The sequence below is a fragment of the Stigmatopora argus genome, chromosome 2, assembly GCF_051989625.1.
Source record: "Stigmatopora argus isolate UIUO_Sarg chromosome 2, RoL_Sarg_1.0, whole genome shotgun sequence".
Taxonomy (NCBI): domain Eukaryota; kingdom Metazoa; phylum Chordata; class Actinopteri; order Syngnathiformes; family Syngnathidae; genus Stigmatopora; species Stigmatopora argus.
In genome coordinates this window covers 10,145,488-10,170,167 of record NC_135388.1, presented here as the reverse complement: position 1 = coordinate 10,170,167, position 24,680 = coordinate 10,145,488, and the positions used below count along the sequence as shown (strand labels likewise).

Below are 24,680 nucleotides of genomic sequence, written 5' to 3'. Positions count from 1 at the left end.
CAATGTATCCATTTTGAAAAGCGAATTTGGTCCTGGTCTAGAGTATGCTTGCTCACTGTTCAATAACTTTATGATTGACAAAAAGGTAGATTAAGAGTAAAGTTCATCATTTGTCTGTTTTATCATTTGTTTTGGAACTGTCTACGGTGATAAAAAAATAAATAATAAACTCACCTTTCCTGTGTATTCTTTATTATTGTGTTGTTTCTTATCATTGATTAAGAATTATTATATGGACTTTTTTCTAATTATTTTTTTTAAGTGAAAATGTATTTTAAGTGTTTCCCCGTCTTTAGCTTTTTTAAGGTTGTATTGAAATGTAAACATTTGATCTGGGAAAGCTAACAGTTTTGATGTCACTGACGGTGATAGATGTCCAATCCATTTGAAGTGATGGAGCTGATAGTAAATGATTGCTGCTAGCCATCCAGTCAAGATGGATTTGACGTCTGTCGCTGTCAATAGCAGCCACCAAGTTAACACTGCCCACAAATTGTGGTCAAACAACAATAATTCATTTACTGCCAGCCTCCCAGTTCAAATTGGATTTTATGTTTATCACTACCAATAGGGGCCAATCAAATATTTGAAAAAAATCCAAATCCGACTTTTACATTTTTGCCATTTTTTTCCGCAAACACTTCAAACATAAAACCATTTGAATGAAAACAATCTATCAAAAAGATGACTATTTTGATCAATGTTTTGTATTTTGCTTGATCAGATGGGATCCTTCCTTGACCAATCAGTGTATCCTCCAGAAACGTATAGCTTTAAAATCTAAAATCAATTTGATCTGAATTTAAACTGTCGCTGGGGTTTCTGGTATATTATCCTTGCGATAACCAAGGGACTCGTGCAGTCTCGAAAACCCCACGAAGAAGACGGGGGTAACTCGGAATCGAACCTACGAGTTCCAAACTGTAAGGCGGATGTGCTGAGCGACTTGGTGCCACATGTAAAATAAATAATGAATCCATTACATAACCATTGGAACACGATGTCCATTTTCATTTCATATCATCCAAGTGCACCTCTATTTTTCGTGAATCAAATGTCAGCATTGTCACTCCATGGCTCCACGTTTACGTTCTTATCCTTTTTTTTCCCCTCATCATTTCACTCTCCGAGGGGAGGGGGCATAGGAAGGCGAGGCCCCGTCAGTCTGGCCGGGGCCAGCTAGCCCCTCCCACCTCGGCAGAGGCATTACATATTGCTGGTGCTTGCGCTCTTAGCAACGGCGCCTCGGCAACAGAGCCCAGGCAACAGAGCTCCACGGCAACAGAGCGCCGTGTCTCCCCAATGGAGCTGCCATTGGGCGGACCAGCGCTCAGGCACTACACCCAGAGCCGACCGAGACCCCACCGGCAAAAACTCAACTACCGTCCCGGCAGAGCGCAGGTACGGCGAGAGATGAATCCGAGAAGGAACCTTTTGCTAAGGGAAGGTGATGTGTGCGTGCGTGAGGGGAGGAAAAATGGAAGGGAGATGTATTAGGGTGCAGAGGGGAGAGGCAGGGGGAAGGGAAGGGAGAAACAGAGGGGGGAGAGCCGCAACGCAAAGAAGCCCGAGCCATTGTGCCGGTAACTGGCTGTGTGAAGACACCACAAATGCCATTTGCCTTGATCTCCAAGAGCGTGATTGCCTTGAATGGGCTTGCAGATGGCAGCTTGGCTTGAATCTGGCTTTTCTTCACTGACAAAAAAGCCTGCAGCCTTCTATTTATTTATTTTTTTCCTCCCAATGTTTTGCATTAAAAATGTGCATCATGTGATTTGTTTTCACGGCTCCCCGACGGTCGACGTGTAGTCACTCCCTTGGAGTCGGGGAGACCGAATCCCGACGATTCCCTCGGCTCGTATCGCATGGCAGTGACTTCTGCTAAATTTGCACTCTCCTGCAAGATGGTCCGCTTTTGTTGCAGCTTGTGCTCACAGATCGCGATCAGGATGATTCAATATTGATTGATATTGCATTATCCGCGTTGGCCAAAGCAGGAATCGTGCACGTCGAATCATGTACGCACGTTACTGAGCAACTGCCTCTCAGGAGAGGAGACTGAAGCCAAAATATTCCAAGGGAGAGTCAAGTGAAAGACTGTGTGGGTTTTGTTAGGGTCAGCGTTACATAACATGAAGTTACATTTTCAACCGCAAACCGTCCTGCTTTGACTGTGATGTAAAATGAACATTTTTGTATCTTCTACAAATGCAATCAGGAGACAATAATTGAGAGTGAAAATGAAGTTCTTGAGCTCATCGGGCGTGTCGATGAAGGAGTGGAGGAGTTCTTTACAAAGAGAGTTCTTCCTACTGATACAGAGTGAGTATCACCAGTTGCCCTTTTCTGTACTGTACAGTCCTCTGCTTTGTCTCTTGACACTATATGTACGGGGTCAATAATCACCATCAAATGCCTTTGGTGTCCAACAATCCCTCAGTCGTCACGCCAGTGCTGCAGAGTTATGAAAGACTGAAGTTTCATTATAAGTTGGCAAACCTCTGAACACATTCCAGATCAATGTCGTATACGTTTTCCTCATTTTATTTTTGCAGATTTTGGAAAGTCCTGCATACTGCTCTGCTGACGACAGTATGTGCAAAAAATGTGGTTAAATGATACTTTGAGGTTTTTTTAAACTGATTTACTGTCCACAACAGGTAACCTGGCTAAACAAGTGATTTTGATCACATTTTTTTAATGATATGCTCTACAATATGTGTGGAATTAGGGATTCTGGGTAATTTCTGCTTTGAGAAGGCCTCTAACTGATAAAAATATTTATTTATATACAGTATAATATACAGTATATAATGTGTTTATTTTTTCATTGGAGGTTGAAACTGTGGATAAATGCCAACTAAATAATCACACCTTACACTTTCACTTTTTATAATACTATGACAATGTTATGTTAAGATTCATATGTAGGGAAATATTAGAGGATGAAGATTTTAATAACATTTGTGGCAGTAAACTGTCAACTCAATAATTTAAGGATATTTCTAAAAGAATCTCAACCATCGTAAATTTAAAATATTTGTCAACTATTTCCACCCTGTCAGCAAGTGCCCTTATTATATATTTTGTAAATTTCATGTATCCAGTCTTATTAAACTTTTAGAGATTAACCACTATGCCTTTAAAACAGCATTATATGATATATAAAAATATGCGATCCATTTAGACTGGCAGAGCTGGCAGTGAATGTGCTGATGATATTATGATCTTAACTTGAAGTAAAATTGTAAAACAAAATTAATGATTACATGACAGAAATCTCATTTGGTGACAGAAGTGAAAATATAAGAAATTCTGCCATCAAGTTGTTCCTTTGATGCAGTATCAATCTTTAATTAGGGGTGTCCAAAATCCAGTCTGGGACATTTATCTAATAGTTGTGTCGAAAAAAAGTGTCAGCTCACCACATTGACATTCGCCATGAGTGTGGCGCTACTTACAGCTACTACAAATGAATTGATTTTATACAGAGCTTGTCTAGCAGATAAAAGATGCAACACACGCTTTTTGACTAAAATAGCATTATCACTCTTCATTCAGTCAATGCCTAAACATAGTTCACGTTCAGCAGCAAAAATGGTTTGATCCACTTTCTGCCAAAGTGCACTTTGTCAATGAATCACAGTTAACACGCCTTACCTAAACACTGTTAGAACAGGTCAGTGAGCCAGCCCCCAAATTGTGGAAAATCCTCAACTCTTTGGTTTTCAAAAAATAGACTTGCTTGATTGAATGATTTAAGCGAATGTATTGAATAAAAAGCGGAAAACATCACAGATTTTTCATGTAAGATGCCCTCGTAGACAAAAGTCTTAAACAGAAGTGCTACTAAGTTTCATTTTAAACCATTTATGTCTCCTATAAATATTGGAGATAGCCATCGGGGTCGAAATGTTACCTGATAAAAAGTTTTCCATCAACATGCCTTGAAATAATCATTTGTTTATTACAGGGAATCTTAAAATCTCAGGTTAGAGTTGACATCCTTTTCCCTTTTCAGCTTTTTTTGCGTCTCCTATGTAGGGGAGAATGGGGTTGTTTGTCAAAATTTGACTCCATCATGAATATCTTCCCATTAGTAACCTGTGTGACAACCAACCCTTTTTTCCTAGATATTACTACTATTTGAATCTAATATGAGCATGTGTTGATGATAAGATACATTTAACCTTTGACCCATAGGCAAGCACCAGATGAGGAACCTGAGTCTATCACAGTGGATGAAGTGGTTCCTGCCACTTCTGTCCCTTGTGTCCCTTGTCCACCCCCAACGAAAACACTTCGGAGGAAGCTGGGGGATTTCTTTACCCTCCGAAAGCGAAGAGGTGTGAAATCAGAGACGGGCCACGAGAGTCGACCCAAAAAGGCCTCCATCGCTGATCTCATTCGCCCTCTTAGGGAGGCGGCCAGAGCTGAGAAAGAAAAAGATAAGGACAAAGTCAAGGAGCAAGACAAGGAGAATGAAAAGGAAAAAGGGAAAGAGCAGCCCGGTGGTGTTAGCGCAGAGGCAACGGCGCAGGAAACACCTGCTTCTGATGCTCCGGCACTCAGAGGTGAAGTAGCGCCACCCCGTCGTGCTCTCAGGGAAGGGAAGTCCCAGTCTCTTATTTTACTGTCGGGATCGGCAGCAGGAAGCGCCAATGCCAGAAAGGTTAGTGCCGCCGCACAATCAAAGAATGGAAGTTCATGAATTAATGAAATGGAAAAAAATGACGAATGCCATTAAGAAGAGTAGAAAGATTGTGCTTCTGTTTCCTTAGATTGAGTGTTGTAAGTGTTAACATACCTGAGTTGGCAGTGTAAAAATAAGTTCATTTTTTTAGAGCAACTGTTTTTGGCAACCCATGACTTAAGATGTTTTTTATGTCGGGTGATTCGCAGAAACAATTTGAAGGCCAACATAGCTTTGAACAGAAACTTCATCTTATGCTTCAACGTATTGGAGTTTCCAAAGCACAGCCAGAAGAGACGCAGGTTTGGAAATGCATGACTTTGTATGATGTATACATTTTCCCATCACTTCATGGTCTCATTTATTTCCATAGAATCCAGAGAGAGAGATGAAAAAGGCAGAATCCGAAGGTACGTCCATGACATCAACATGAGTCACGATGATGAGTGAAAATGGGCCAAGTTTGGACATTTTACCTCGATCATTGAACCATCTTTTTGCATTACATTATTGATTAAGAATAAGCAATTTATTAAATGAATGTACCAACACTAGAGACATTACTGCCAGCTAAAACCTTGCTTGTGTTTTCCTGTTTCCATCTCTTAGGTACCATAATTGACAATAAAGCTGAGCCCACTCCAACCTTTGCAAAACACAGAACTATGTCAGCATCCTCAGGTAAAGCAAAAGAAAAAAAAACACGAACCAACATTTATAGTCACCTATTCACGTTTTTCCGCGGTCAAAATCTTATACTGCAATATCCTAAAAAGAACAACATTTATAGTCACATATTCACGTTTTTCCACGGTCAAAATCCTGTACTGCATTACCCTAAAAAGAAGGATTTGTAGCAGCTGCTCAGATGAGGTTCTCAGCAGGCTGTACTGATACAGCAGGGTCATGTAAACCACTTGATATCAATGGAACCGCCATCTGTTCATCAACTTTATGAACCTTGAAGTATAACCTGAAAACTTACAAACAGATGGAATAACGCACACAAACACAACTCAACTTGTTTTGCTGCCAAGTGAGTAAGATTGTTTCATTATTGTTGTTTGTTTATTTCTTCAGATACAAGACGTCAAATTCGTCCAAGCATGTCAGCACATGAGTCAGCTGGAAAACCGGCTTTGCCTCCAAAGCCGGTCCTCAAATCTGGGCTGGGCCCCTCAACATCTGGCCGCAACACGCCTGAGAACGACTTGGTCCAAATAGCGGAGGGGGAAACAAGCACACCCACTAAAGAAAAAAGTCCAACTGCTGCTCCATCTGGCCCCTCCACTCCCGCTGAAATGTCAAGCGCAACCCTCCAGTTGGCTGACGTGACCATCTCAACTTCTCAGCCGGATGTGCTCACCACTAACACGATGCCCGCTAATGGCGGAGAATACGACGAGAAGGCTTCCGACCCTGAAGCTCAGTCTATTAGCTCCGAACCACACGCTTCGAGCACCCAGTCGGTCCTTAACGGACCCCCCAACGCTCTCCCTTGTACTTCCCCAGATTCTCCCAGCCCCTCTGCTGCTTCCGACTCGACAACAGTAACTTCCATTTCTGCCCTGGCAACGCTCTCTAGTAAAATCAGTGAAAGCGAAGCAAATATGGCCGTGAAACCGACAAGTCCAGTATCGAATGGTTTGGTTTCCGTTAGCGAAGTGGCTATTTCTGTCAGTTGCAGCGAAGAAGCATCTCCTCCAGTCCCTATGCAAACTGGAGACATCAAATCCGACCCTGCTACCAGTCCTCCTACTCTAACTGTTGAAGATTTCGGCGCAGCATCTCCGATCGGTACGAAAAGCACAGATGTGGCCCCGAGCTCAACTCCTCCTGAATCTGATAGCTCCATTACCAGCTCCCCCACCCTTCCTCCTACAAGCACCACCTCCACTCCCACCACCAGATCTATGGACTGTGTGGAGTCTTCCCCTCCCATTCTTCTATCAACCTCATCCAAGGAAACCAAGCTCACCGAGTCCACCACCGCCACCAGCGCTAATGAGGTTGCTTTGATGACTCCAGATGCAATTAGCTCTGATCCACTTTCCTCGAAGAAGACCATCTCTATCGTCACATCAGCCACCACCGCTCCTGGAGACTCCGGCGTTACCAGACAAGGTCTAGTCGTCGCCCGTGAAAGTCCAAGCCAAGATTTACAAACTAATCTTGACGAAAAATCAAGCCCTACTGTAAAAGATGCGGGTAAGCATTGCTTCAAAGTGTAAACCCGAGGTGTCCAAACGTATGAATCCGAGAGTAAAGTAGTACAGAAAAATAGCAGCGAGGGGTGGGGGAAGGCTCAGCGGAAGAACTGACTAAATGAGTCATCATGCTAGCATGGGTGGGTAGCTCCCTTTAATCACGGTTAAATCGGTTATTCATTGCTGACTTAAGAAAAAATCTGGAGTAATTTGACTATTTTCATTATGACATTTTCCAGACAAAACAATCTCTAGATTAGCATCTGATTTAGAGCATTTTGATTGATCTTCCAAGTTGAAGTTCCAAATGACAGTTTTATGACTTTGTTAACAGGAAATACCAAATTAAAGACAATCTTCTTGCATCACAAATTTTAACTTTGCTTCTACAGCATTCCATTCTTTAGACAGAAGAACATTGGCTGAACTCTCCTTTGTGACCTAGTTGGGACACCTTTTGGGATCTAATCCTTCATTTCTTTTATTTTGATCTGAATTTCGATGTTTAATCGTCTCGTATCCTCTCTGATTACCAGATATGAAGGCAACATTGGTCCAAAAGCCCAAACGAGATGAGGAAAGTGCCAACGGTGAAGCCATGGCCGATTGTAAAGAGGGAGAGCACTGTCAGAAGAAAGCCGCTCAAGACGACGTTGATGAAGCGGCAAAGAAAGAAGCCCGAGAAGCAAATGTGGAAGCTGAAGACATCACAACTGCGAGTGAAGAGGGGGCCACTCAACCTGCACCAGAGAAGGAGTTTCCAAATAAAGCAGAAATAAATAAATGAAATGAAAATAATAATAGTAAAGTATTGATAAATTGGGGACCAACTACTGTGATGAAGGCAGGTTAGGCCACAGTAAAAGAAAATGGTTAAATGATCCATGGCACTTCCTAAACAGGGACCACCATAATACAGCAGCACAGCCCACACCTGGTTGGACCAAAGAACTAAGATCCATGGTGTGATGTAATCGACAAATCCAGCAGTGTCTTTGTCTTTTTGTTTTTGTTTTTTTTGAACGTGTTGGAAATTGCATTGCACGTATGATTATGTACCATAAGACAGTACTGTGTTTTAAAGAAACCATGTTTACAATAGATGGATAAGATAAAATAGATATGACTATTAAATGGAATATTGAATTGAGTTTTGGAAAATGCTTTCTTAAATTAATTAATTTAACAAAGACATCCCACATCACCCCGTCACTCAGTCACTGGCGCGCGTGTGAACACAACATCTCAAGCAAGATAATGAACAATTCATATAAGGTCTCTCTACTATTCCCAAAGAAAAATCCCCAATGTCATGCACTTGACAAAATTCCAATTGCCTTACTAATGGGAATTCCTAGCCACAGTGGACAGGACTTCTTTCCCCGAGAGAATAAAGCATCCTGTGTTCATTGAGGACACATTATATTGTACATTAATGTAGGTCTCTCGGGTCCAAGCCTGAGTGATGAAAACAAGGAGATTCTATTATAATGGCTTGCTTGATTCAACATAATTAATATACACCTATAAAAAATTATGAGACTACATTTTCATATTTTTTTGGTGTGGTCAATTTGATACCTGGTAGCACTCGAGGAAAGACACAATTACTATATAGAGCAGAGACCAGTCCATATGATTGGGAGTGGTCAAAAATTCAACCAAAAATAACACTAATGTTAACTTTTTCAGATACATAAATTAGCATAACATAACGTTTCCAACTCCCTTTTTTCCTGACATGGAGATTATGTGGAGAATCAAAAACCGACGTTTGAGACAATGGTGTCACCGTGGTTACGGGCATTTTTTGTTATGACCCAATCTCAGAGATCTATACCCCACGAGAAACTATTGTCTTAAAATATCTACATTTGTGAGTGGCAAATTTTCCAAGCAAAAAAAATTAACAGCATACAGAGACTCCGACGGTCGGATGTAACTACTCACTCCAACCAGTAGACGGCACTGTTGTTATAATCGCCTCGTATTTGACCCGGAAGTGGAGCCACGACGGAAACGACTGCGTTCGAATTGTAAAGCATTTTCTTTTGTAGTCGTCCGTATTCATCTCCTGCTGCTATTTCGAACCTCACGCCATTTTCTAAACACATTTGGATAAAGTTGCCTTGGAAGGGAACCGAATCTTACCGTGCACAAGCGAGATATGTCGGTTGCGCCTCCCAGTCGCTCGAACACAGGTTGGCCGCGCGGCGGGGCGGCTCAGTTCGGAGGCAAATACATGACCGGGCCGACGAAGCCTCTCACCCTGGAGAGGACCATCAACCTGTAAGTTATCTTTCTTCACAAATATTCTTATTATACATTGGTGACTATAATAGTTACCGCATTTCCATAATGGTGACAATAATAATTACCGCATTTTCACAAACCCGCCACAAGTTTTTGTTGCTAATTTCAAATCTTCCATCCTTTTTTTCCTTTTCCCTTTAATTTACATGAACTAATTGGTATTTGGGATACCCCAATTATTAGACAGATTCTTCATATATTAATAGAAAAAAATGCAGAGGCTATTTTTAAGTGCCCACTTTGGGGTAAATGTATCTATTGCTTTGAAATACACAGAAGAAAGTCTGGAGAAGAAAAAAAACAAATAACCTAAAGGGAAAAAAGTAATGTCAGGTTTACGTCCACCACTTACTAAAACATTCTTTTTCTGAGTGAATTTACTATTCTTACTAGCAAAACAAACTTTAAAAAAACGATCAAAGAACGCGTGAAAATATTTTTAATGACAAATTGAGTTTTTCTCTTGTACTCACGTGACCAAATCGAAATTCTAATTTTATTTAAATGCTTTATAAATGTGATTGTATCGTTGTTTTTGAAGTTTATTTTTGTTTGGAATATTTATTTCAATAAGCATAATGTTTCAAATATTTATTATTTGTGGAAAGTGTCGCTCACAACATGTCAACAACCCTCATACCAGTCCGGAACCTTCTTAAAATAGCTGAAGAAGAAGAAATCAGTGAATGACATGACATGATAGACTTTGAATTGCCATTCCAAAAGAATGGCTGGAGGAATTTTGCCTTATTTCGGTAAAGCTTCGGTTAAGCGTCTTGAGCTACTATATGTAACCCAGTTACTCAAGTCGTCAGACGAAGAGCATTTATCTCATCTCAGGAGGTGCGACCACCATAAAGACAAACACGACGCTCACAATAATAGACCTCGTGTGTTTTTAGGTACCCGCTCACCAACTACACGTTTGGGACCAAGGAGCCTTTGTATGAGAAGGATAGTTCGGTGGCTGCCAGGTTCCAACGGATGCGTGAGGAGTTCGACAAGATGGGCATGAGGAGGACAGTGGAGGGTGTGCTGATTGTCCACGAGCACAGACTGCCGCACGTCTTACTTCTGCAGCTGGGCACTACTTTTTTTAAACTGTGAGGGTTTCATGTTCGTCGGAACATTTTCTTTCAATCATCGTCTGATGCTTTTTCTTCTCGCTCTCTCAGGCCTGGTGGAGAGTTGAGTCCAGGAGAAGATGAGGTGGAAGGTCTGAAACGCCTAATGACCGAGGTACGTGTACTTTGGAATGGCTTAAATTTGCTCAATTTTAAACTAAATCCTAAACTAGACAGATGCAGTAAATTGCCTGATAGAACTGCAGTGGGTGTGGCTTGCAGTCTAAGAATCTCAGTACAGTCGTACCTCGACATACGATTGTAATCAGTTCCGAGACTGCGATCGTAACACGAGCATGTTGTAAGACGAGCATGTCGTATCACGAGGTACCACTGTACAATATCGAGGGCATGTTTTTCAGTCCAGTAACCCAAATAACTCAATCCAGTTGACATGTTCAACGGCGATTTAAGGTTTTCTATTGTCATTCTTTTGAATGTTAGATTCTTGGACGACAGGACGGGGTGAAGCAAGACTGGGTGATTGATGACTGTATTGGCAACTGGTGGCGCCCTAACTTTGAGCCTCCGCAGGTTTGTCCTTTTCAACAAGTTTTTTGTTCGAAACTCGATCCATTTTGGAGTGGCTGACAGCGAATGATGACCAAACTATGATCAATCAATGCCATCAACAAATGATGTTTTTTTTGGCAGTATCCCTACATTCCAGCTCACATTACCAAACCTAAGGAGCATAAGAAACTTTTCCTGGTTCAGCTTCAGGAAAAAGGTCAGTATATCAACTTTTGACAATGTACAAACACAATTATTAGATATGTATGGATGTTTTTTCCCCCAGCACTGTTTGCCGTCCCAAAAAATTATAAACTGGTGGCAGCGCCCTTGTTTGAGCTGTACGACAATGCCCCCGGATATGGACCCATCATTTCCAGTCTACCGCAACTCCTGAGCAGGTATTTCCTAGATTTTTTATGTTGCGGATTCATGTGTTTTGGTTTCAATATCCCATAATAAAATATGGACACCTACCGCTCATAGTCATGTATGTAAAGAAAATGTTTGTCAGTTCATCATTACAGTCCTTGAGAACAGTCGCTTTATTGAATGATTTAAATTTGGACAGTTGTCTGAATCATTGAAAATACTCTCTTTTTTTTACAGGTTCAACTTCATCTACAACTAAGTAGGCCTGGGCGATAGATCAATGTAATTAATTATTCGAGTTGTTTTTTTACTGAGTATGATTTAAAAAAGAAAAAAGAAAAACAATCAGTTTCTTTTCCCATATTGTGGCACATGTTTCACCTCCAAAATAGCAGCCATTTTTCTTTTTTTTCCCAGGATAGCTAATACAGTTATTTTATTGTTTTTTTGTTGTTGTTTTTACTTTACAGCAGCGGTTGGCAAGTAAGCCATAGACTCGCGTGTACACGCGTCAGGGTCAAAGTGCTCCTTAACTCATTCACTGCCATTGATTGTGATACACACATCCTTTTCAATTGAACTGGGTGGGTTGGCAGCGATCATTGAGAGATTTCATATTTTGGTCATATCACCCAGCCCTACAACTCAGTGAAGTTCATTTGGCTGTCTCTGTGAGCGCAGCCCCATCCAATTGAAAGGAAGTGAAGGTCATGTGGCAAGTGCAGAGAAAAGAGACTTTTCACCTTAACTTTCAGAAGAAAAAATGTATCCTCTTCTGAATATATTGACAGTCTGGATAGTTAAAAAAAAGTTCTGTTTTTAAATCACCATGACATGCTTGTTTTTGTAGAAGAGCTGTTTATATTGTGTTAAGTTCAGTCTGATTTTAAGCCTTCTCAGAAAAGGTTTGATTAAACCAACAATTACTTTGTGTTTACTTTTATTTTTAATGTTGTTGTTTTCTTTTAATAAAAAAGTCATTTAAATGTGTGTGCCTTTATGTTTGATGGGATGTATGTTCCCTAGCAATGCATTGCCTGAACAGCTTACTTCAATCTCTGGCAGGCTTGATGCATTTATTTTGTGTGTAAATAATTTCAAATAGCATTAATAAGGACATGTTTGCCTACAGGTGGAACGAAAGTGTGTAAATTAAAATAGCTCTAAATTGCTTAATCCTCAAGAAATTTCCCCATTAATTTATGAAGATGGTTTAAAATAAAATAAAAACAAATACTTTTCTTTGAAAATTCAACCATAACCATATTTCCATGTTAATACGGTTTATTTAATTGGAAATTTAGTCGAGTTGAGTAGGTTCTATTCGAGGAAAGACAAGATTTAGGTTCGCCGCACAATGAAACTTGCGTGGAAGTAAACTGCTTTAAGATGGCCGCCGGAAGTGACACCGCCGATTCTGACTTGTCGCATCTACAAACGTGATGCCCAATTTATACTGGCCTTGGAAAAAACGACATCATTTTCCTGCGACACGTCCATCTACGTCACAGTAATGGGGACATTTTAACGCGTGTTAAATTCCTCAACTATGGCAAGCAAAAGGGCACAAGGGGATTGTTTTAAGTCAAACAAGAAGAAGAAGAAGCTGAATAACTGCGGAGAAACGGCAGAACTTTGCTCTGTCGTTCGAGACGAGAACGTGAAGCGGGCAGTGAAGGAAGCTTGGAGCCAGAAGTCCAACTATACTCACGGTTCGTGAACTCAACACAGGCACGAACCATTGGACTCGATCTTAGCAGTGACAACATACACATTGTTTGAACATTGCTATGCATATATTATAAACTATTACATGTAAACAATACTCGTAGTCGCTTTTTCCCCAGTTGAAGCTATTTTACACAAAATATTTCCACGTCTGTTAACACGAGTTTAATCCTTTCCTTGGATTTCCACAGTTGTTTTGTCGTCTCTAAAGAGTCATAAAACACTTGAGAAGCATTTCTGATACGGGTTATAAAATTGTTGCATGAAAAGATTGGGTTTATTTAGGGCTGCCATAATGTAATTTAAATTAATTGATCAATATGGGTAGGAGTGAGTGAGGTATGACCAAATTAGGGTGCCTGGTGCCCAGAGTTGGCTGGGGTAGGCTCCAGCACCCCCCGCGACCCTTATGAGGATAAGTGGTTCAGAAAATGAACTCTCTGATATGTTTAAGAATTTAGAGTAACCACTCGTAGTTTATGACATTTCTAAAAATGTAAATGCAACTGTATGTTGCTTTACAAAGAAAATCACAAGGTTTTATTACATGGATTTTCTGGACAATTAGTAAATTATATATGGTCTCTAAGTTGGACAATTAGAATGTGAGCCAAATATTTTATTCATGACTCGCAGGTGATTTGGAGTTGGACTGCCATCCTTTCCCTCATTGTATCATTAAAAACTTCATCAGAAGTGAGAATTTCTTGGAGAATGTGCAGAAAGAACTGCTAGCGCTCAACTTTCACGTCAAGTCCAATGATCTCTACAAATTTCAACAGGTGATCCTCTATTTTTAAATTCCCCATGGGATGGGTATGTTCAAACACGGGGGTCTGCAACCATAGACTCTGGAGCCGCATGCAGCTCTTTAGGCTAATATAATAGTGTTGCCTTCATTATAAGAAATTTATTTTATTTTTTAGCGCCTCCTGACATATTTGATGTTTTCATCCACTATGGCTCTTTCAACATTTTGGGTTGCCGACCCCTGGTCTAATAGCATTTATTTTGTTTCCCCCCCACTTACAGTCAGTTGGCTTGAGAAAACGGACTGAACCACACATCGCAGGCGTGAGGTGAATTTTTAATAATAACATAATATTGCAAAGCAATTTTCTATCACCTTACTTTTCCCACAATTTATATAGTTTTGTCTGAACTGTTATTTAAGTGTAAACCAGCAATATATTGCTCCAATGTAAAAACCTTGCCATGGAGGATGTTGCATGACTAAACACCACCGTTAGAGGGTGCCAGAGAATTCCTTACATTTTTAAATTGTGGTGTTTCATTTGGAATGGGTCAAATGATCCTAAAGTTAGTGGAAAATACGATTAATCACGATTAATTAAATACGACTCTATGTCCAAAATGAATAAAAACCAAATTGTTTAATAAACCTCGGGTTCTGAAATATGACCACATCCCAGCATTTAAATGAATACAAGGCTCAAACATTTTGATTTGTTTTAGAGGGTGAAATACTCAGTGTATATTTTTTTAAAGTAACGATCTATTTAGAAAATGCAGTCCCTAAGGCAATCCACCCCAGTGAATGCAAACCCTGATTAAAGCAAAACGCTTCCTCTTTGGATCATTTATTATTTATACTGCAACAAAATGTCATGGCAGCTTGGAACAGTGGATGAATTTACCTCAATATTGAGACCTCCAGCATCTCCATATTAAAACATTTTACCTACTAGTTTATTACAGATCTGTATGGAGAAAATGGTTCAAGTGGACACTAGTTTCCTGTTATGTCATAAAATTGTCTTGCAAATCTTCGTGTCTCATTCCAGATCAGCTCTATTTACTCAATTTCGGCCATGGCTGGAAGAGGTTTTAAACGTGAAATTGGAGCCACATGTGGACATTTCTTGTTCTAAATATGAATACACGGGTAAAAATGTTTTAAAAAGCATCATCTTGTCTTTTTTATCGTTTGAGTTGACATTTATCTTTCCAATTTTTTCTTAGATGTTCTTTTGTGCCATGATGATGAACTAGAGGGGAGGCATGTTGCCTTCATTCTTTATCTTGTCCCTCCGTGGCTGAGCAGCGATGGAGGATTCCTCGATCTTTACCAAACGGACGGTGTGTTTGTGTTTGAAAGCAGCAGACGTGAAAATATTTATCCAAAAATATCACTAGTAAAAAGGTAGGAATATGAAGTCAACTCCCACAAAAAAAATAAGATTCCGACGGACTTTCAAATGTACCATACTAAAAATGAACATTTCTAATGTCAACTTTACATACCTTAATTTCCGCGCAATATATGACACCACCCAAATATCAAAATATTAGAGAAAAAAGAGCAAACCAAACTAAAAGCCACAGTGTCCATTTTAGCATGGGATAGTGACATAAAAATATGTTAGACCAGCGATTTGATTGATCCAAAAGGATATTTACTAAGCAAGTTAACATGAGTGTTGCTGCTCGTTAGGGGCGCCAAACAATATGATAAGTTCCACAAAAACATCAAATCACCACTTGAAGCCAGATCGCTTACAATTACTGAGAAGAAAAATGAAAATACACTTTACCTTAACTTCTTAGGCTACAGCAGCTTTGGCCAACTTTGATCCTGGTTGGCCCCTAACCAGTCTGTTTTCCATGTCTCCCTTCGCCAACACACCTGAATCAAATCAATAGGATCGTTATCACATTTCTGGACAGCTTGCTGATGAATTAATCATTTGAATCAGGTGTGCTAGTGGAGGGAGACTGGATAGGGGCCCCCAAGGACCAGATTTGGGCACCCCTGTATTAATTTGTATTCCATTGCATACCTGTCAACCTCGGCCAATTGCCCCCCTTATTAATGATTGCAATTCACCTTATTAAGCGATTTAAAAAATGCAACGCGGCACGTAATTACTCACATTAACGTCTAAAATGATCTCCACAGGGTGCCCAATCAGTTTGCACTAAATTCAAGATTCTATAGATGTCGCTGTATGACCCTGACAGCCTGACTCTCTGAGTACATTGCTTGCTGGCACGTTATATTTATATAGTGAAAACATACCTGTCAACCTCTGCCGATAACTGCCCTTATAAATGATTATGATTCCCCTTACAAACCCCCCAAAAACCTTACAAACACCGTACGGTCGTACGGTGTTTGTAAGGTTTTTGGGGGGTTTGTAAGGGGAATCATAATCATTTATAAGGGCAGTTATCGGCAGAGGTTGACAGGTATGTGAAAAGGCGGACGTGTGAAGGGGGAATTCGCGTGCGCATATCATGCTTAAAGCATGACAATATTAGTAGTCAACGATGAAAAAAAAATCCTGTACAAAAGTTATCATACGGCGTACACAATTTGAAATGAACGTATAAAATATGGGGAAAAACGCATAAGTTAACAGATATCCCATAGTATCAATTCATTCAGTCGTCTTTCGCATCTTTGTACGGGTGTCTGGAGCCTATCCTCATTGACTTCGAGCCAAAGGCAGACTACACCCTAGACTGGTCGCCAGTCAGCCGTAGGGCAAACACAGAGACAAACGACCATTTGCACTCACAATCATACCGTCACCAGCGGGAATCGAGCACGCGCCAAAGTCAGGCGAGTGAACCACTACACCATCAGGCGTTTTCGTGGTACCTATGGTTAGCTGCAAATCATTACTTTTTAGTGACACTGACAACAAGTGGGCATGTACAGTAAAAAAAAAAAAACTAGCCTTCTCGCAAACGTGGCCTCAGAAATGCTATCAACATGCTAGTTAACTATCCTGAATGTACCCAATGTCATTGAATCAAATTAACGCCCCTTTTTGGTCATTTTCTTGACTCCCAAAAATGTGTTATCCTCAGCTCATGTCCAACCACAGAGTATCGTCAAGTCCATCGTGCCTTCCTGGAACACGCTGGTCATTTTTGAAGTGTCTCCGGTTTCCTACCACCAAGTAAGAGTTTTTGTTATCGGTTGTGCTTCGAGGAGGCAAACATTGACGTCGTTTGTGCCCTCGCAGGTGTCTGAGGTGTTATCACGGGAAAAGTGTCGCCTATCTCTGAGCGGATGGTTTCACAGGCCCACTCCGGAGCGTCCTCCCCCCTACGTGGAGCCTCTCGTTTCGCGCGGCGAACACTTACCGAGAGACGTGAGTTGAAATGCGCACACGGCGGGATTAATGGAACTATTTGCTGATTTGATGCCCCCGTCCGTCCGTCCGTCCGTCCGTCTCCGTTACAGGAAACAATCCTGCTAGAGTGGATCAATCCACTCTACTTGGATATTTCCTACCAGGAGCAGATTCAGGAAAAATTTGAGGAATGCTCGGAAATTCAGCTGAAAGATTTTCTACGGGTAAAGCGCTTCTCGATTGGATGGTGTTAACGCACGGGGTGCCGTTGACGGCCATGTACGTCCAATCTTGTCAAGTGAGAGAAATTGCAAAATTGTGTGTGTGTGTGTCGTTGCGGTATCAGGAGGAGAAATTCAACCAGGTGCGTGAAGCTGTGCAATTGGCTCAGATTCAGTGGACGCGGAGGGGTCCCGACAATAAGAGGTTGGTTTTAATAGTTTGAATTTGGACAAAAATAGTAAGAAAAAATAAATAAATTAAAGCCCCATGAACACCTACTGTTACTTGACATAAGCCACAATTTTAAAATGAGGTGTAACTTACACGAGCCAAAGTGTGATGTCCACATAAATATGTATATTTTTATGAATAAATGAAAAAATATATGAATCAAATGTGAATTAAAAAGAAAAAGTACAATAAATAAATGTGGTTATGGCCCTCAATTACACTCAAGTACAGGGCAGTTTTATCTTTTTTATTTGTGCAAAAAGAAATCATGAAAATAAATGATTCAGAGAATATTGACTATTTTTTGTCATTTTTTTTAAGTTTTAGAAGTAGCTACACATGAAAATATTTACTATGTTTTGCCTGCCATTGACAACTATAGAAATCCAATTCATTTAAACTGTAGTGACTGGTTGTGAATGCTCATGTGATCGCTAGAGTTTGGAGATTTGGCGCCTAGCGGCGTACCCTATGAAGCATAAGATGCTGACACATTTCTCTTATAATCCAGACGCTACGACACAGCCTGCATGGACACTTTGCCCGAGTGCGTGAACGCTTGTTGGGAGCTCCTTCGTTCCGAAGCCTTCTTCCTCCTCCTGTCCAACTTCACAGGCCTCCGCTTACACTACCTGTGTCCCGCTGACGACGATGACGACGACGAGACTAAAGACGAAGAAGCGGCAGGCGCCTCAAATGAAAGGCGCGAAAAGTCAGGTGGGTTCAAATTGCTTTTGCGTCTTCCTTTGTTGGTTACCCCACTCAGTGTTTGGCGCTCGTCCATTTAGAGCCGAGCATCCCCAAATGCTGCGGTGAACTGCGACGATGGTCACACGGCGGCTACACTTTGATGCACGATTCGGCGCAAGCGGAATATGCGCTGGACCTCCTTTTGCCTTTTTGCTGTGCAGGTGAGTCCAACCCTGACAGGAAATTGCCTAACAACACTAAGCTACTTTTTAACAAAGTAATTTTTCTTCCATTATATGATGTTAATTTACTCCCGTCAAATGTTTGAATACATTTCAGAATGGAACGCAGAGTTCGGAGGCTACACTTGTTACATTGCGAAAGAAGAGGACGAGGAGGTGAGTCCTAAACGGACAGACAAGCAGATCCAGCGGTTTATTAATAAATGCAATAAACTGAATTTCATTTTTCCAAAGTGCTATAATGGGGGAAAGTCGAGACTAGAAATGAAAGGCATTTTTTTTTAAAAATCATTAAGTTGCGACGTTATTAAATAATCCTGATTAATCGCCGATATCCATTTTGTTTTGGACATATTTTAAGATTTTTATATTTTACTACTCTCCACTTTCCCTATATGGATTGTAACGAGCACCTCAATTTTATTGTAGAATTGTGCACACGGGTGTGAATATTGTTACTACCTAACATTAATGTATAAAGCATTTATACGAGGTGTTGCCTTGCACTTTAAGTTCTCTAAAAGTTTTGTTTCTTTTCTTTTCAAAGTTGCTGACCATCAATCCCGAAGATAATTCCCTGGCCCTGGTGTACCGAGACAAGGAAACTCTCAAATTTGTCAAACACATCAACCACAAAAGCACCTGCGATTCTACTAGCAGTCGATTCTATGACTTTTCTTTTGTGTATTATGAATAAAATGAAAGAAAAAAAAGAAGTCTCTTGCACATTCAACTTGATTTAAAATAAATATACGTAATATCAATGTAACATTATACAATCTGCACATAAATGACAATCACTACATGGCTAGAAAGACATATTTCTACTGTGCTTTTTTTAAATAGATGACAGTAATATGGATGAACGAATCTCTAATTGCATTAAATAGAGCGAATACATCCACATTTCATTAAAAATGTATGACCCATAACCGAGAACGAACGTAACTGCTGCCCTACTTTTAAACTCGAGATTTCTTCCTGACCGAAAAAACCCTCAACCACTTCCTTCCGGGTTTTGCCTCGCCCTGAGAAGGAATTCACCAATCAAAATAGTTTCTCTTTGCGCCTCAGCCAATAGGACGATTGAATACAGTTACTGTGTCAGCGGGTCAGCGTTTAGAAGGAAGTGTCACCGAGCAGTGTAACAAAAGTTTTCGGTAAGTTCGCTAACGCTTTAGTCAACAATAACTTTGCAAACAAGGCAATGGGAGTAATTTCTACAAATGTTAGTTTTTCATAAAGCAAAAATTAACTCGTAGATTTAAGCTTTAGGGGGCAGTTGAGGTATCGGCGGACTATTGCCAAAACAACCACAATTCCAAATATATTCTACACGCTACATCGTATATTAATTAATGCGTCGTATGCATGCTTTCCCACCTATTTTTTATATATTTATAATATATATTATATATATTCACTAAAGTCAAATAAGATATAGGATCATTTTTAGTCCTTAGAATTATTACTAACCTTGGATGATGGTGTTTTGTTGCCATTGACGGGTTTAAATGTCCTATCCATTAGCCACATACTGGCAGATCCTGGCAATGAATGGTCGCTGCCAACTCTCCCAGTTCAAATACAATGATGATGTCACGATGGAGGGTAGTAAACTCTGGATTCTTGACGATACAGCTGTTGAAACAAGGTTCACATGAAGAAATCTCTCAAATTTGGCAACAATAATGGGTACATGCGTCAGCAAATTAATCTACAATACAACTATTACATAGAAAACAGCTGCAGTTTGTGCAATACAAAATTATTGCACAAACGGCTGTTTTTAATTATTGCAAAGTGATTTTCAGTCATTCATGTTCAAATACATAGCATAAAAAAGTGAATTGTATACAATCCGTTAAAAAAACCCAACAATGTTAACTATTAATGGAGAAAAAACAGAAAAAAAATCTCAACTCCATCACCATGAGATGACAGAACTGTAAAATCTAAAATATTTTTGAGCAACACACACCAAACAAATCATATTTTAAACTATCTTTAATCCCCATACAGCTGCCAAACTAATCTCACGGTAAACTTTCAGAGCACCCTAGATTAGATTGCATTTAATTAAATACTGGCTAAATTGTTGCGATTCCTGAAAAGCCAAGTGTCATGCGTCCTGTGTATTAGTGAAATCTGAGGGCATGTAGTATAATCCATCTGAAACCATGCTCTTTCCCTGCGCCGCCTTGTCCATTCTGTGTATTGAAACGGCGTAAGTGAGCAGGGCCTCTAGTTCATCCAGGGTGTGGGAGACGGGGGCCGTCACCGGATTGGAGGGAGGGAGGCTTCATAGTTCAGATTAAGTGTGTTTTTATGTCCTGAAGGTTGCATTTCTAAGTTGTGCTTGTGGCTTTTCCATATTTATAGCATGGCTGACAAGGTTTTAGACGGAGGACCCTGGACAGGCTGCGCTGTTATGTTTCTGCGCTCGCTCTGCCCAGATGCAAACCTGCTATCTCTCTACAAGAACGAGGAGGGAACGTTCCTTCTTTTTAAAGTCATCAAACTGACTCTTAGGGGTGAGCATTGAATTTGGAATGTACACTATGAAACCCTCGTGTAACAAGCACTTGTCTTTGGAAACTGGGCAGCAAGGCAGAATCCAAGTAAATACATTGTCCAACCAAATCTACAGACTTAAAACCTAGTGAACATCCAGAGGTATCCTCAAAAGGAATAGTTTTAAATGAAGCAAGCAATAGTTTGCTTGGTTCAGTTCATGGTGACAGCAATTTTAGTGCCCACCACCACCAACTAGCAAGATTATAGAGCAATGTTATTTTTTTAAATTACACATTATATTTGAGATTTACAAAATATAGCATAATCACAATAACAGCTAGTGTTGCAAATTTGGGCTTTTATCTTTTTCTTACTTGTAGAATCTAGATTCTAGCTAGCTAGTACTGCTGAACAAGTGGACTAACACATAAATAATTCAAGTAAAAACATGTCTTCTTGTTTTGATTTGATGCCTAACTGGGTCACATGAGGTAGAGTGAGAATGTTAACATTTTATAAAAATGCAAAATGCCAGGACACATATTTCACTCCTACCATGATAAAAACATTTTGCTCGCAATTTTGCATAAATGTTGAGGAACGCGTGTTCCATGTATAATAATCAATATTTGAAATAGAGAGAAAATGTAATTTAGGTGGGGCAGTATATGAATGGCATTTTAGGTGAGTGTATTCTTTGATTAGATTCCGCAGGGGGACTGGCCGGTTACGAAATACTGAAATTTCACGACGCCGATCCCTACTTTGGAGTGGAGGTGAAGTTTGTGGATCTCGTGGCGTGTCGGCAGTTCCTGGAGAGCTACGGCTCCGGAGCGGTGCGTCAGGCCATCTCTCAGCACGCTTGTCGGCTCCTCGCACTGGCTCAAGAGTTCACCGTGGAAACGCAGCTCAAGGCGGGAACGCATATCTTGGATCGATGTTTGGACAAGCCGGAGCTTTGTCTGCAGCAAATTCATCTCTCCAAGGTAGGGGTAGATCGGATTTTCAGGCAAGTACATTAATTGGGGGAAACGAGGTTGTTTGTCCCTGGGGTTGGTTGTCACAGATGTTACAACTCCATACTATTTAAATATCAGAATCGGGTAAACGCGCTAACCGCTCATCCACTGAAGGTATTCATGAAAGAGTAAAAAATGTGGCAAAACACCTCCTACTAGTTCTACGACTTTTTTTTTTCAGTTTACAGCCAAATGTTCTTATTTTCTGACAGCCCGAGCGATTGCGCGATGAAGAAATCGAACGACTGGAGGCCCGTCTGAAGTTGCAAGTCCTAGGGCCGGAAGTCCCCAGTAACTGCTTCAGGTTTCAAAATAAAATTTTGGGTGAGTTCAAAAAATGTTACTTACTATTTATTATTATTTTTCGAACACATGCTGCTTTGGGCAAGAGTAATGTAACGTGTAAAAATGTCAGAGAACATCTGTTGCGTTTGTCATGCGTTCATCTTGCTGGCAGTTTGACAGATGATTCCATAATCCAACCATTTATGAATTGATGGTCACAGTGGAAGGGGAGATTAGCGCAGGGTGGCAGATATCTGTGGATTGCATTCATTTGAAATTGCCATTGAATTGTCGGTACATGGTCGATTGGTCGCCGGTCTTTTGGTCGCCGGTCTTTTGGTCGCCCGGAAGGTAAGTGATAATTACCATTTAAATCGTTTCTCAAATTCCCTAAATACAAACTGCAAATTACTATTTAGTCATACTTAATGCCCTAGTAATTATTAGGCTAAAGAAAAGCTCCAAATTTCCCGGACTTCCATTGTTTTTTGTTGGAGAACTTGCTAAGACCCTGACTGACGTAGCTTCTTAAAGGGACAACTCATGTACATACAAACTCTTATACACTCACACGTTGGCTCAGTGAAACTGCTCATGGCCATTGTTGGCTTTTATTGATGCGTAGACCGTGTTATTTTACCTTGTTTTGTCGCCGGTCTTTTGGTCGCCCGTTGTCGCGGTCGGGGCGACCAAAAGACCGGCGACCAAAAGACGGCGACCAAAGGACCGGCACGGAATTGTCTTGGATCAAAGTATAGGCGCCGTCAGCTATGCAAACATCAGCTCAAACTACTTTTTGGTGACTTGTCGCTACGACCTAATTTTTATCAATTTATTCCACAACTATTTTTGAAAGGGGATTCATCATTTAGACGCGGTTGATTTAAAAAGTGTCAAAATACGTTGTTGGGGAGATTCCTAATCCCTTGATGTCTCAATTTGTATTGAACATCTATACAAAAAAAGGAGAACTACATTGTTCAGATATTTCTCTATTATTTTAAATTGGTTGCCATTGACAGGAACAGACATCCAATCCAATCCAGTTGGCAACGATTCGTTCATTCGCACGTCGACTAGTGAAAAACTCGTAGAAAGAGTTTTCATTTCGCTTTTAAGAGTCACATGATTGGACATCTATCATCCTCTGTGGCATGTCTAATTTTAGTTTTTTTGATTTTTCCTTTTCAATCAGAGGACCGAATGCTGACGGCGGCAGACGTTCAGAACTTCGCCAACGGAGTGGGCCGTCAGTGGAAGCACGTGGGGAGGACCCTGGGGAGGGAGTGCCGCGCTCTGAATGATACGGCCATTGACAACCTGGCCTACGAGTACGCCAGGGAAGGCCTTTACGAGCAGGCCTATCAGCTCCTGAGCCGCTTCGTCCAGGCGTCGGGGAGGGCGGCCAAGCTGAGCCGGCTGGTCAAAGCGCTGGAGGACTGCAAACTCACCGGCCTGGCCGAATCCATTCTGGACATACAGCCGCGAGAATGACCCCGCGCCAACGCGGAGGGAGGCGCAGTGGTCGCCGGCTCAGGAAGCGAGGCTCACCTCTCAACTTTTTGTCCTTCCTGCTTTTACACACACACTGTCAATTCTTCATTCCTGGCGTCGAAAAGGATTTCTAGCTTTTACACTGAGTTTCGCGGGGGTCTAACTCGTAATCGTGGGGTAAAATCATAGCGGAATTCGTATAAATAATTTACTGTTTGGTCCCTTTCTTTACATGCAAAGCTATAATAGTACTCTGGTAAAATCATATCTGTTTTGATTCAATAAAAAAATCACCATTAAAAAACATTGACTAATTCTAAGTTAACTTTTTTTTAAGTAACCAAAATCAACGAGAAATATACTATATTACACGCAAACGCCACGCAGAAAGATGGGAACCCTTGATCCCAAAACTCTGAGGCAAACCAGCTAACCACTCTCCACTGTTTCACCAAGACAGATTAGTATAACCCCCCCCAAAAAAATCCACTTTGTACTCATGCTTCGTTATGCCCCACAACTGCATTAGTGTAATTAAACCCCAAAAACATTATTTTCACCAAATCAAATTCCCCCTGGTATATTTGAGCATTAATCCTCCTCCCTTTGCTCTCATTCCCATCACTCTTACAGAAACACACACACACACACGCTCATATGATTAAACTGTTGCTGCCGAATGTGTGCTCGTGTCACATTGTTTCAGTGCAATAAGGCAAATACGGCAGTAGAGCCATGTGTGTTTCCAATTTTTTTTTCTATCCTGGCCCTAGAAGTTGTGGTGCCATGATCTTGTCTGCTTTCATTCAGGTGGAGTGTCAAAGCCCACCAGCCCTTTGCTATACCACTTGGCCCTCCATCCACGTGTGATTTGTGGATTAGAGTTTTTAAAACACTCCCACACATACACACACACACACTGCC

General features: G+C 40.7%; 5 protein-coding genes across 6 annotated transcripts in view; 4 read left to right on the top strand and 1 right to left on the bottom strand.

Annotated features, from left to right (window-relative positions):
- Positions 1-1,193: 1,193 nt before the first annotated feature.
- Positions 1,194-8,050, top strand: LOC144067046 (uncharacterized). Its single transcript, XM_077590524.1, has 8 exons — positions 1,194-1,401; positions 2,219-2,322; positions 4,204-4,672; positions 4,903-4,995; positions 5,067-5,103; positions 5,303-5,374; positions 5,774-6,901; positions 7,437-8,050. The coding sequence occupies exons 1-8, from the start codon at positions 1,303-1,305 to the stop codon at positions 7,685-7,687; spliced, it is 2,253 nt and encodes a 750-aa protein (XP_077446650.1). The 5' UTR covers positions 1,194-1,302; the 3' UTR covers positions 7,688-8,050.
- cog4 (component of oligomeric golgi complex 4) overlaps positions 4,084-24,680 on the bottom strand; it is a 38,660-nt gene continuing 18,063 nt past the window's right edge. The window contains exons 21-25 of one of the 2 annotated variants that reach the window (XR_013297817.1): positions 19,918-20,082; positions 17,067-17,213; positions 15,506-15,597; positions 9,052-9,169; positions 4,084-4,433 (exon numbers count right to left, since the gene is read on the bottom strand). The gene's annotated coding sequence lies outside the window, so the exon portion shown is untranslated. Of the gene's footprint in view, positions 4,434-7,293; positions 7,641-9,051; positions 9,170-15,505; positions 15,598-17,066; positions 17,214-19,917; positions 20,083-24,680 lie in introns of those variants that run through there. The other variant, XR_013297819.1, reaches the window with a different exon arrangement.
- Positions 8,882-12,212, top strand: nudt21 (nudix hydrolase 21). Its single transcript, XM_077590571.1, has 7 exons — positions 8,882-9,189; positions 10,116-10,316; positions 10,389-10,452; positions 10,782-10,871; positions 10,992-11,067; positions 11,137-11,251; positions 11,460-12,212. The coding sequence occupies exons 1-7, from the start codon at positions 9,068-9,070 to the stop codon at positions 11,479-11,481; spliced, it is 690 nt and encodes a 229-aa protein (XP_077446697.1). The 5' UTR covers positions 8,882-9,067; the 3' UTR covers positions 11,482-12,212.
- On the top strand, positions 12,693-19,242 carry ogfod1 (2-oxoglutarate and iron-dependent oxygenase domain containing 1). Its single transcript, XM_077590536.1, has 13 exons — positions 12,693-12,934; positions 13,587-13,732; positions 13,983-14,029; positions 14,756-14,856; positions 14,934-15,050; positions 16,788-16,879; positions 16,946-17,074; positions 17,167-17,280; positions 17,403-17,482; positions 18,021-18,226; positions 18,298-18,420; positions 18,539-18,597; positions 18,989-19,242. Exons 1-13 carry the CDS (start codon positions 12,772-12,774, stop codon positions 19,136-19,138), a joined length of 1,527 nt encoding a protein of 508 aa, XP_077446662.1. The 5' UTR covers positions 12,693-12,771; the 3' UTR covers positions 19,139-19,242.
- On the top strand, positions 19,504-24,062 carry tradd (tnfrsf1a-associated via death domain). The gene is made up of 5 exons (XM_077590557.1): positions 19,504-19,601; positions 20,824-20,975; positions 21,664-21,944; positions 22,190-22,301; positions 23,458-24,062. Exons 2-5 carry the CDS (start codon positions 20,825-20,827, stop codon positions 23,754-23,756), a joined length of 843 nt encoding a protein of 280 aa, XP_077446683.1. The 5' UTR covers positions 19,504-19,601; position 20,824; the 3' UTR covers positions 23,757-24,062.